The 12,942-nt window shown below is 40.5% G+C and overlaps 1 protein-coding gene across 1 annotated transcript in view; it reads left to right on the forward strand.

Annotated features, from left to right (window-relative positions):
- Positions 1-10,949, forward strand: part of LOC124148543 (dyslexia-associated protein KIAA0319-like protein) — a 64,899-nt gene extending 53,950 nt beyond the window's left edge. Inside the window, exons 21-22 of the mRNA XM_046519692.2 lie at positions 2,612-2,706; positions 2,940-10,949. Of these exons, the coding sequence (XP_046375648.2) occupies positions 2,612-2,706; positions 2,940-3,094 (250 nt within the window). The 3' untranslated portion in view covers positions 3,095-10,949. The remainder of the gene's footprint in view (positions 1-2,611; positions 2,707-2,939) is intronic.
- Positions 10,950-12,942: the final 1,993 nt, after the last annotated feature.

Raw genomic sequence — 12,942 nt, forward strand, 5'->3', positions numbered from 1 at the left:
ATTTAACCCAGGGACTACAGGAAACATGTTAATGAAAAATGACAATTGATCGGATTTCTTTGTTGTTGTTCTGAATATCCATGAAAAACAGACACTGATTACATTATGAACTTCGACTAGTTATGTGAAGTAAGAACAACAGGGATCTGGATTTATGTTTCTTTGGGCAGTCTTGGCACTCCATGCATGTTGGTCATGGGTTTCTTCCTCACTCCCTACCCATTTCCCTCCACCAAGGTGCCCCCTTACCTCCACCCATTTCCCTCACACCAGTGTGCCCCCTCACCTCCACCCATTTCCCTCACACCAATGTGCCCCCTTACCTCCACCCATTTCCCTCACACCAGTGTGCCCCCTCACCTCCACCCATTTCCCTCACACCAATGTGCCCCCTTACCTCCACCCATTTCCCTCACACCAAGGTGCCCCATTACCTCCACCCATTTCCCTCACACCAGTGTGCCCCCTAACCTCCACCCATTTCCCTCACACCAATGTGCCCCCTTACCTCCACCCATTTCCCTCACACCAATGTGCCCCCTTACTCCACCCATTTCCCTCACACCAAGGTGCCCCCTTACCTCCACCCATTTCCCTCACCAAGGTGCCCCCTTACCTCCACCCATTTCCCTCACACCAATGTTCCCCCTCACCTCCACCCATTTCCCTCACACCAGTGTGCCCCCTTACTCCACCCATTTCCCTCACACCAAGGTGCCCCCTTACCTCCACCCATTTCCCTCACACCAAGGTGCCCCCTTACCTCCACCCTTTTCCCTCACACCAATGTGCCCCCTTACCTCCACCCATTTCCCTCACACAATGTGCCCCCTCACCTCCACCCATTTCCCTCACACCAATGTGCCCCTTTACCTCCACCCATTTCCCTCACACCAGTGTGCCCCCTTACTTTCACCCATTTCCCTCACACCAATGTGCCCCCTTACCTCCACCCATTTCCCTCACACCAAGGTGCCCCCTTACCTCCACCCATTTCCCTCACACCAAGGTGCCCCTTTACCTCCACCCATTTCCCTCACACCAAGGTGCCCCCTTACCTTCAGCCATTTCCCTCACACCAATGTGCCCCCCTTTCCCCCAGCCATTTCTTTATCCCACTGGCTCTCCCTGACCCCTAGCCATCTCCATCATTGCAATGTGCCCCCCTTAAACCCCCCACTTTCCCTCTCCCCAAACCACCCAGCTCCCTCACCTATTCCCCATCCTGCTTCATCCAGACTCTTACTGTGGGCAATGAAGGGTGCTGTATTTCTGGCCTGTTGGGTTACACTGGCCACAGGCTGGTGTACACCTGGTACGCTGGTCTGTTAGTCTGCACTGGTGAATGGGAAAAGACCAGGTAGTGGTTTGTTTGTGATGTGAAAAACACTTCCTAAGTGTAACAATTAACAAAATTCTTATTTTTGTTGGTATATGTGTATGAGCAAGTCTGTGACCTGAAATGAAGTGTGTGCCATGTGTTTGTAATGGTTTTATCTACCATCTCCTAGAAAGTCAGCTTTGTCCAAGGACTTTGTCATCTTGAAATATTTGAAAACGCTTCCTGAAAACCTAACAAATCTGCCTTTATGACACTTGCCTGTGCATTTAGTGTAAAGATTTTCCTCATGATGGGCCCTTATGCTGCCTTGTCCTGTACTCAACTTCTTCAGATGATTCTAAGTTGCTCTGTTCATTGGGTCAGTGCATCTGGTCCCTGAAGATGTTAAACTGTAGGTTGGTGGGAGTTTATGGGTGTATTCTATGTTAAACTAGTAGTTGTTGGGTGATTTCTATGTTAAACTTGGAGTTGGTGGGTGTATTCTGTGATAAACTGGGAGTTGATGGGTGTATTCCATGTTAAACTGGGAGTAAATGGGTGTATTCCGTGTTCAACTGGGAGTTGATGGGTGTATTCCATGTTCAACTGGGAGTAGATGGATGTATTCCATGTTAAACTGGGCGTAGATGTGTGTATTCCATGTTCAACTGGGAGTTGATGGGTGTATTCCATGTTCAACTGGGAGTTGATGTGTGTATTCCATGTTCAACTGGGAGTTGATGGGTGTATTCCATGTTCAACTGGGAGTTGATGTGTGTATTCCATGTTAAACTGTGAGTTGATGGGTGTATTCCATGTTCAACTGGGACTTGATGGGTATATTCCATGTTCAACTGGGATTAGATGGGTGTATTCCATGTTAAACTGGGAGTAGATGGGTGTATTCCATGTTCAACTGGGATTAGATGGGTGTATTCCATGTTAAACTGTGAGTTGATGTGTGTATTCCATGTTAAACTGTGAGCTGATGGGTGTATTCCATGTTCAACTGGGACTTGATGGGTATATTCCATGTTCAACTGGGATTAGATGGGTGTATTCCATGTTAAACTGTGAGTTGATGTGTGTATTCCATGTTAAACTGTGAGTTGATGTGTGTATTCCATGTTAAACTGTGAGTTGATGGGTGTATTGTGTGTTAAACTGTGAGTTGATGGGTGTATTCTGTGTTAAGCTGTGAGTTGATGGCTGTATTGTGTGTTAAACTGTGAGTTGATGGGTGTATTGGGTGTTAAACTGTGAGTTGATGGGTGTATTGTGTGTTGCCAGGTGTCGGTGGAAGTCACGTAAGCGACACAGATATTCCCTACTGAGAGAGGTAGATGATGAGGAAGATAAGAATAAGCTAGAACTGATGCCAAAAGGTGAGTGCCGTGGATTGCCACAAGGACAGTATGACAGAGGGGTTGGAAAGAGCTTAAAGTTGTACCTACATTCCTTCTGTCTGAGTTATTCTATATATTTTTCATTAAGATGATATTTTTATCACCAGACAAGAGGACATTCTGCTGGAATTGCTTTTCTTGGAATAAGTTAAGAAAGCCAAGACGATAGCCACATATTCATAACACATGTCAATGCCTTGATGTGATTGCAGGTAAGATCCAGAACAGCAGTGTGATGATCTCGGAATCTGACTTCTCCAGTGAGGAGGAAACCCTGTTTGTGAACAGCAAGAAACCAAATGGACACATACAGAAGCCCCTGAATGGCATCTCCAAACAGCATTATAAAGCCAAGCTGAAGGCATAGTGCCAGGCAGAGGAACCAGGGGCCGATGATGTGCCTCATGAACACTACGTCTTATCACCTTAAACCAATGGAACCTGGATGAAAATGGGAGGACCATCAGATCCATCATTACTACTGGAGGACCATCAGATCCATCATTACTATTGGAGGACCATCAGATCCATCAATACTTTTTGAGGATCATCAGATCCATCAGTACTATTGGAGGACCATCAGATCCATCAATACTACTGGAGGACCATCAGATCCATCAATACTATTTGAGGACCATCAGATCTATCAATACTATTTGAGGATCATCAGATCCATCATTACTATTGGAGGACCATCAGATCCATCATTACAATTGGAGGACCATCAGATCCATCAATACTACTGGAGGACCATCAGATCCATCAATACTACTGGAGGACCATCAGATCTATCAATACTATTGGAGGACCATCAGATCCATCAGTACTACTGGAGGACCATCAGATCCATCATTACTACTGGAGGACCATCAGATCCATCATTACTATTGGAGGATCATCAGATCTATCATTACTATTGGAGGTCCTTCAGTGTTTGTGTCTAGGTGTGGTATATGAGCATCTGTTGGTTTCCCTAAAGGCTCTGTGAAATGATTTTGGAAAGGATCCTTTCCGACATGATCAAGACAGATGTGAGTGCTGACACGCTGGCCATGTGTTCATCTGGTGTCCATCATGGATTATTTCTGCCAACACTGACTTCTTGCAATCACTGTCAACCTTGTGATGTATTCCTGGTGCAAACAGAAATCCATAGAAGACTATCTCATGATAAACCAAGTATCATCTCTAGTATTGCCATGTACAACCAAGGGAATTTTATGTTTTTATGCAATATTTTGCAGCATTGGGTTACATTCTTTGCACTGGGACCAACATTAGTGCAAAGATTTGTCTTTGGGTTAATTTCATTTGAGAGGGAGCTACTTACTATAGAGTTATTCTGTAGTGAATGCAACATTCTGATACTGGTGATGGTGAAAACTAAACTGTCTCAATCCATGCAGCAAGACAGAGCTACCATGATAACAACCTAAACAGTCATCACAGTACCTTCAAGAGGCATTTAGAAGCCAGTGTAATACCAGTGAAGACAGCAGTGACTTGTATTCATTTACAAAGCAGCTTCTTGGTACAAGCACTAGTACTTTAATGAAGCACTTGCTACTTGTACTTGTACTGAAACACCTTCTGTCTACATAAGGATGCAGGTATAACAGTTGTTTAATTGCAATACCATCTTTCAAGTTCACACGGTACTGGAGTGCCAAATATCTTGAAGGTTATACATGTAACAGCAATTTGATGCTCATGTGTAGTCATGGCGATCATAATTAGATGATACTCATCATCTTGCAGAGATTGGGATTATATGCCATGATTGTTTCAGCAATTAGAAAATGGATAAATAAATGTTTGTTTTGCTCTTCAGCCACTGAAATTAGAGACGTGCCATCACTGGACCTAAGATTATTTTTGCTTTGTTTAATTACTGTTTTGAAAATTAGTTTGTCCTTTCCTATGAATTTGTGAAAGTTGCAAGATTATCTTCTGTGAAAAAGAACAAAGAATTTTATTTTGAAAATAACATTTAGATCGAGTGTGTTCAAAATGATGGGATTGTGAGGAACATACATATTGACTTGCATTACATGTCACTTCTGTGTGGCCGATCCATGTCGTTTAATGTTCAGGATATATCATCAATGATCTCAGCTGGACTATTCCAGATATTGACTGCCAGAAGTTGTGTTGTCAATATATCATTAGATAAACAATCTCATGAAATCAGATAAGATTGTTCAAATTAACAACTTATGTTGAAACACTCCAGTGTTATTAAAAAAAAGACATTTTGTAGTTCATTTTGATCAACGATATCCTTCTCCACACACATTCATGAGCTTGGTTTCTACATCAGTTGTGAGATATGTACTCCCAATGAGGGGAACGACTGACATAATACTATGTGCCTGACTGGCTAGGTGCAAGTGTAATAACCATCCCTGCTGTATCCAGTGAAATCCTGGTAACCTGGACAGAGTTCTGGAGTTCCAGGAGTTCCTGGAGTCCAGGGTTCCTGGTAGCTACTTACAGTGTTCTCATTTGGAAACCATTAGTAATGGATCTATCGTTATGGATAGATCTTCTCAACAGTAATCATATGGAAGGGTTGAGGATAAACAGGTTCCTGACTACCAGGGTTTCACTGTATGTCTTTATGCATTTACTTGTTAATTCCTAATGCTGTATGAACCTGTTTTATGTATATATGCCTTGTCATAATCTCTGTACGATTGGTGAATTTCTCTATCCATAGAGTGTGTAGAAACCACTATTCCAGACATGTACAGGAAGTGTTTTAGTATTAAGAATACATTGTAGCTTGTGTTGTGTAGGCCCTATCAGTAGAGAATACTATCTGACCAACCGTTTTTAATATTTGCATTCCATTTACCTTGTATTCTTCTGTCTTTCAACTGATTCCTATTCATTAGAAGAGATTTAATATTTTGTGTGACAATGGACTTTATCTGTGACAAGCTGTGGAACTCTGTATTTCATTTCGAGACAACTGGTTGTCTTTGAGACAAATAGCAGGTCTTTGAAAACAAGGCTGTCATCTGTGACCATGTGTGACATAGTATTGATGTTTGTGTGACAGCAAGATTGACCATGGAATATTCAGTGCTGTCACCATCCATGAGAACTGATGTGAGTGGAGTGTCATCGCTAGCATATGTGACTGGTTGATTGTCTGTGACTGAAGACAGCAGTGATATATATAGGCCTTCATGGAAGGAAAACACTTTCAATATCCCTGATAATAATAATATTACCTGTGACAAGCAGTTGGTTGTTTATGTATGTGATTGCAGTTTTAATCTGTGACTGTTTTGTGTACAGTACATAGCCATGTAGAGGAGGCAGTGTATATATGTGTGGACACTACAGATGGTATGTATATTGTGTGAGCAATTGTATAGAATATAGCATGTATTGGATCTAATACGGTATTCTGAAATTTTAACATGTTGAGATTAGTTACGCATTGACATGTTTGAAAAAAACTTTTAAAAAACCATTTATACAATACTCAACCAATCCCGATCTTTGGATGTCAGAAATTGTTTAATAGCACCATTGTCCAGCTCTTCATCATTGATTTAAAAGGATGGCTGTGAAACGGTAATTTTTGAGTGAATCTTAAGGAAAATAATTCAAATGTTGACATAAGACTATACCTTTGATCTAGGGATGACATGGTGTCCGTGTCCGTGACTGATACGTAGAATGTAGACTGAAGGTTCTCCAGGATCTATCATCTTCTTCGTCCTGTACAGGATGCAGCAACTGCACTGTCACTCTCCACAAACAAACGCTGTCCAATCTGTTGTGTCCTTGTGGAAACTAGTGGCCAGGTCGACCAATGGTACTGTCTTCATACACTCCGTCTGTGGAAACTAGTGGCCAGGTCGACCAATGGTACTGTCTTCATACACTCCGTCTGTGGAAACTAGTGGCCAGGTTGACCAATGGTACTGTCTCCATACACTCCGTCTGTGGAAACTAGTGGCCAGGTCGACCAATGGTACTGTCTTCATACACTCCGTCTGTGGAAACTAGTGGCCAGGTTGACCAATGGTACTGTCTTCAGACACTCCGTCTGTGGAAACTAGTGGCCAGGTCGAGCAATGGTACTGTCTTCATACACTCCGTCTGTGGAAACTAGTGGCCAAGTCGACCAATGGTACTGTCTTCATACACTCCGTCTGTGGAAACTAGTGGCCAGGTCGACCAATGGTACTGTCTTCATACACTCCGTCTGTGGAAACTAGTGGCCAGGTTGACCAATGGTACTGTCTTCATACACTCAGTCTGTCACCTAGATCACTTGTCCAAAGTCTGAATTTTCGAGAAAAAAACATTTTCGGACAAGTAAGCTCAGCTAATGTATTGCTGAAATCTACTGAAAATGACACTTTGGTTTAATGGATTCAAAAGCTTTTGGCACAGACTCTACTTGTGTAAGGTTATTCTATTGCTGAATATGTTGCTGCACATTTCAAAATATGCCTGGACTGGCATCTATGGGCGAGACACACATGCAACAGAAAAACAGTGGTACAGAGCCATCATCTTGTACCTTGGTTAAAGCCACACAGGGCACCCAGACATGTTTTAGCCCCAACAGTCTCTCTAGCCATTGACACGGAGTTAGCAAGCTGGCTTCTTTCATTGAGTAGTTTCAGAGAACAAAGATGTCAAATTTCTTTTATATTGAATTCACATCACTACAAAAAGAAAGAGACTACGATGATACTTTGACTGATCAGTGTTAACGTACTAAGTGATGGTGCAGCTTGATCTGGATGGTGCTCCTTGGAACACAAGGAATTGTGGTGTCATGACAACCATAAGTTGGTTAACATTTGGAGCTATGATAGTCTCTGACCATGGCAAGTGGACCTTGCTTGAAATAAGTGATGGTGTTTGTCATGAATCCTGGATATCAAGGTATCACAGCAGATGATGGTTCCTGGAGGACGTGAGGATGGTATGTAGACGAACTGCAATAATAGAGTACAAATTGCCTCATGTCTTGTGATGACTTGTACATAACAAATTTCTATCTTTTTACTGTAAATAACCCTATTTTGGGAAGATATATTTTGTACACATTCCTCTCAGTACAGTATCAAATGGAGATTAGTTTTTAACCCTATTTTGTCCACGTATTGGTCTATTTTGGAAATATTTAATATGTTGATTTTTGGTGTTATTTCGGTTATGTTTGGTTCCACATGAATGTCCTGGGTTATGTATGGTATGTCTTCTACTACCTTGGTCCTATTTTGATGTTTTTGCAACAAATTATTGTTATTCTGTTAATATGTTGTTTTCAGTCAAGGGGTTTGTCAAAGGTTCAGTGAAAGTTTCCATGATAGGTTAATTTAGTTTCTGTTTTCACAATATTCCCAAGTCCGATCTGAATGAACTCCAAACCTACAGCTCTCCTTTCAACTACTTCAAAATGTCCCGAAACCATGCATTGTGAGGTATTTTTGACAGCAGTGTTTAACATAGACTTTATTACAGGAAATCACTTGTACTTTTTTAAAGCGTGTTTCTAAGCTCATTTTATAGACAATACAAACATCAAGTCTACATTGTCACAATTGCAGAAACTGTTCTGCAAGCCTTTTCAGTGTCAATAAATTAAATGTGAACTGTAACTAAGCTTTCAAACTTGAAACGAAAGGAACCCATCTCATCAACCCGAGACAACCCTTATACCACATTTGGTTCCACTGCACAATTGCTGCTTCTTCTGAGTAGCCAATGGATTTACTGAGTATGTGTGTGTTGGAAGCTGTACACGTCTGAAATACTCAACAGCATTGTGTCAGTTTGAGTTCAATGAAACCCTTTATATCAGTGTGTGGTGACATTCCTTGATGAATAAGTCAGTAATATGGTGCTTCATGTCCATCAACCCATATATTTTGAAGAATCTGATATATGTAAATGTTTTAGAAATCCGCTGATGACCTTGGAGAAATATGTCCTTGATGCATTGATGCTTTAAATGACATTTGAAATTCTTTTTCGTTCTCTGACAGTGTTTTTAGTACAAATGTATTTGTATTCTGTGTGGGTAGCTGAACAAATACCTTATCTTGTGCTACAGGATATAAACAAAAGCTGCAGTCCTGAATGCTATGCTTCTTGCAAGGATTATGAAGGTATATTTACCGTCTTTACTAGGGACGTGGTGGGCTTGGATATGGCCAATATGTGCCAAGGTAACAGAGCAACTAAGCCAGGCAACAATTACTTATTAATAAGCTACCGGTAATGAACACAAGTATTTGTTTGTGAATTGTTGGTTTCTCATGTTCATTGATTTTGCAGTTACACAGTATAAACACACAGAACACAATACATACTTTTAACCACACTGTATATCAACAGCAAACATTTCATTGTGTTTGGATTAGATATTATTATTTTTAATTGTTCATTAGATGAAGGAGGGGTATAGGTTCCTTAGCTCCTGTCCCTAGTACCCCCATCTACCCCATGAAATACCCATGTAACCGTTCCCAGACCCAGTCCATACATCAATGGTTGGGTGGCACAGTGGTTAAAGTGTTAACTTGCAACACCTAGATTCCGTCATATATTTTTTACATGTCAATGTTTCAAATATAGAATAAGCTACTAAGTACTCAAAATTAAGGATTACCTTTCCCTCGTGAAAGAATATTGTACGTTTATTACCAAAGCCTCATGGCTTGCACAGGTCATTGAGATAATCCGTTATTCCTCGTAACTTGTTGGTTAGTTACTGACTCACCTTAGTCACAGTCCCTAGATTGTGCAGGGCATCAGTTCCCACAGAAGCCAGTTACTGCAAGCTAGTTCAATATTAACTCAACTTATGACACACTCCTATGGCCAATGTATTGGCGAAATCATGAGCATCTGTTGATTCTACTCTGGCATCAACAGATCTGAGTGACTTCTCCGATTTAAGCCATGTTAGGGTTGATACATAACTTCTCTATGTTTTTGCATAATGACCTATAGTTGCATCAGTTTTACATGCTTAAAATGCACATCCGAAATGTCTAGTGAATTCCTGGCTCTGTATCAAACACAAAGCCAATAATGATACATCACCATGAAGGTTTAAGAATGGTGAACTAATGAGGTTTTAAAGGTTTTTAATCATAACAGGAAAATGAAAAACGTTTTTGTCAAGTGGCTGTAAAAATGTCTTGGCTAAAGTTCTTCTGTGTGATTGAAGTTCGCAAGAAAATTTCTGTGTTTGCTTCTTTGTAAGTGATGCCTTCTTGTTGCTGACAGTAGTTTGAATAAGTTTACAGCTTCTTATTAACTGCATAATATATTTACTGTAGTCTGAATTTTTCATAATGGTTTGTGATGCTGGAGGCAGATTTAGAAGGGACATTCTTAAGAAATTTCACCATTTCTTGAGATTGAAGTGCATTTTATGTCATGACGATATGTCCATGTTATGAAAAATAACAAATTGAAACATGATTAAGATTCTGCAAATATGATACTATTACATGAGTTGGGCATCTCAGATAATGAAAACCCATCCATAATAATACTGACCTAAGATGTGCTCAACATTGTGTAGTTCTTCCACACATAATGCTTGTTACTACAAGGTATTACTGATGCCATAATGCAACATTCAAACATGGAGGCATGCATCATCCATATATTTTGTAGAACTATAAAGAGGATTAGACAACTGTCAGTGTTGTTACTACCTATTCCTATACCAAGTTTCATGAGATTAACGGTGGGTGTAACACAAGAACTGGTGGAAGATTTGTATTGTCTGACCTCCACAATAACAACATATCGGTAGTGATCACTACACAATGAACTTCATTTGTTGACATGAATATGTAAAGACCTTACATTGTAAAGACCTTACACTACGTCAGAGCTAGTATAGTAGTCCATGGCTGCCTCAAGTTTTAAGTTGACTTAAATAGTCCAGTACATATCATTTTTTTATTTTATATTTAATCTTCAAATCAAAATGAATTGTTAAATGTCTCCATCCCTTTACCAATAGTAGATCCGCTTGTTGTGTTCATAAGATGAAGTTGCCAAGAGCTGTAAGTAGCCTGTTTATTCTGTGATGGGGGGTCGATTCGCTGTGCAGAGTTGCGTCCCTGGAATCCTATGATTGTGGGTTCGAATCCCGGTTTGCCCCGATTATGTTTCTAGGTTTGTCAGCACAATACCCATGCTCATGGGTTTCACCGAAGTGGTAAACGTCTGAGACCTGCATCACTTCGGGCTTTCCTCCCACATAAAGCTGACACACAGTGATATAACCGGAATACTGTTAAAAGCGGCGTTAAACCCAACTCACTCACTCACTCATTATTCTGTGATGGCATAAGTTTGAAAGTATGAGATGGAGGTTTACCAGATCTTATATTTTGACAAATATGCCTGTTTTATTTTTAGTTGTACACCTCGATGTTAATATAATCTGCAATGTAAATATTTTAAGTGTGGCTGTATTATTTATAGCTATGCAAAAACTAAGTAGTTGAGTATAAAGTCCAGGGCCCTGTTCCACAAAGTGATCTTAGCGCTAAGTCGATCGTAACTCCCATTCTTTTAACACTGACTAACGACAATCGTAGCGCTAAGATCGCTTTGTGGAACGGGGCCCTGGGGGGTAATATTGCATTTGTCCAAGAACCAGTCACCATTCTGAATAATCTGTACACAACACTGCACATCATAATATATCTCACAGATAACAGATTCAGTTCTGACAAAATCTAACATTATGTACTTAATAAATCAGACCTGCACTTACATTTAGATACATCCTACCAAAGAAGCCTTTGACTGGGAGGTACTGACCATTTGATTTTCTGAGGAGGACAGGTCTTTATAGGCAGAGACAGTATATCTTTTCAGTCACTAGTTCAAGACCAACAGCTTTCCTTCTGTTATGCAAGTATGTTCTTCACGTTTTTGTTCAAGATGTACAGCATGTTCAGTAAACAATTTTCTTTTGTCATAAAATCTGGGGCAAAATTGTTTTGTTCAGGGTTTTCTGGAACAATTGTTTTTTTTCACACACAAAAAACAGTAGACCTTGCTTTCCTCATCTTAACCTATGTTATACAAGAGATGATGTGAGTTTGGTCAGCTTAGTTCTAGTAATGAATATAGGATGGTAATCTACATGGATGAAAGGAAAATTATCTATAAGTGGTAGGTGTGCTAGTGTTGAAGGAGTGTGAGTGGGTGAGTTGGGTTTAACGCCGCTTTTAACAGTATTCCAGGTATATCGCGGCGTGTCAGCTTAATGTGGGAGGAAAGCCCGAAGTGATGCAGGTCTCGGACGTTTACCACTTCGGTGAAACCCACGAGCACGGGTATGGTGCTGACAAACCTAGAAACATAATCGGGGCGAACTGGGATTCGAACCCACAATCATAGGTTTCTGGCGTGCCCAAGGGACGCAACTCTGCACAGCGAATCGCGGCGCCTTAGACGACTGGCCCACCCGTGCCCCCAGTGTTGAAGGAGGTAGAGTGGGGTTACTAATGGGCGTATACATGTGTGTGTGGCTCGTCCTGACAGGTCTGTGGTGCAGGTCCACTGGACTACACAGGAGAGAACTAAATAAGAATACTGTTGAGTTTATATGATGATTGTATTTATTTTTATTCTATTATAAATGTGTGATTACTAATCCATTGTGTAGCATCCAATCAGTATACCGAATGGCTCATGTTTCTGTATAGAAATTAAACGTTTATCTATGTTAACTTTACTAATGTTATGTAGTTAGAAAATGTTTGTGTTCATTTACTAATAATAGTTGTAGATAAATATATATTGATTAAAAATATTTACACTAAATTCCACTATCAAAGAGTCTACAGAAAATCTTGATTTGTATATTTTCACCTTATTTGTTATTTGATGCATAATGTCAAGGAAAGGGGTGAAACATACTCCACATTCACATCTTATTATTCAGTTACTGTTCAAATGATAGTCCTATCAAATATGTATTATTGCCCGACATGTATCAAGCATGCCAGAGCCAAAATCAGACTGGCTCCTACCCTTGAAGAAACACCAAATGTTTCTTCTTTATTGTCTTGATCTTGTGTCATTTCAAAGAACTAGAGGTGGTCGGGTAGCCTAGTGGTTAAAGCGTTCGCTCGTCACACCGAAGACCCGGGTTCGATTTCCGGGTTCGATTTCCGACATGGGTACAATCTGTGA

The sequence above is a fragment of the Haliotis rufescens genome, unplaced genomic scaffold, assembly GCF_023055435.1.
Source record: "Haliotis rufescens isolate VD_foot unplaced genomic scaffold, xgHalRufe1.0.p SCAF_1, whole genome shotgun sequence".
NCBI classification, from domain to species: Eukaryota; Metazoa; Mollusca; class Gastropoda; order Lepetellida; family Haliotidae; genus Haliotis; species Haliotis rufescens.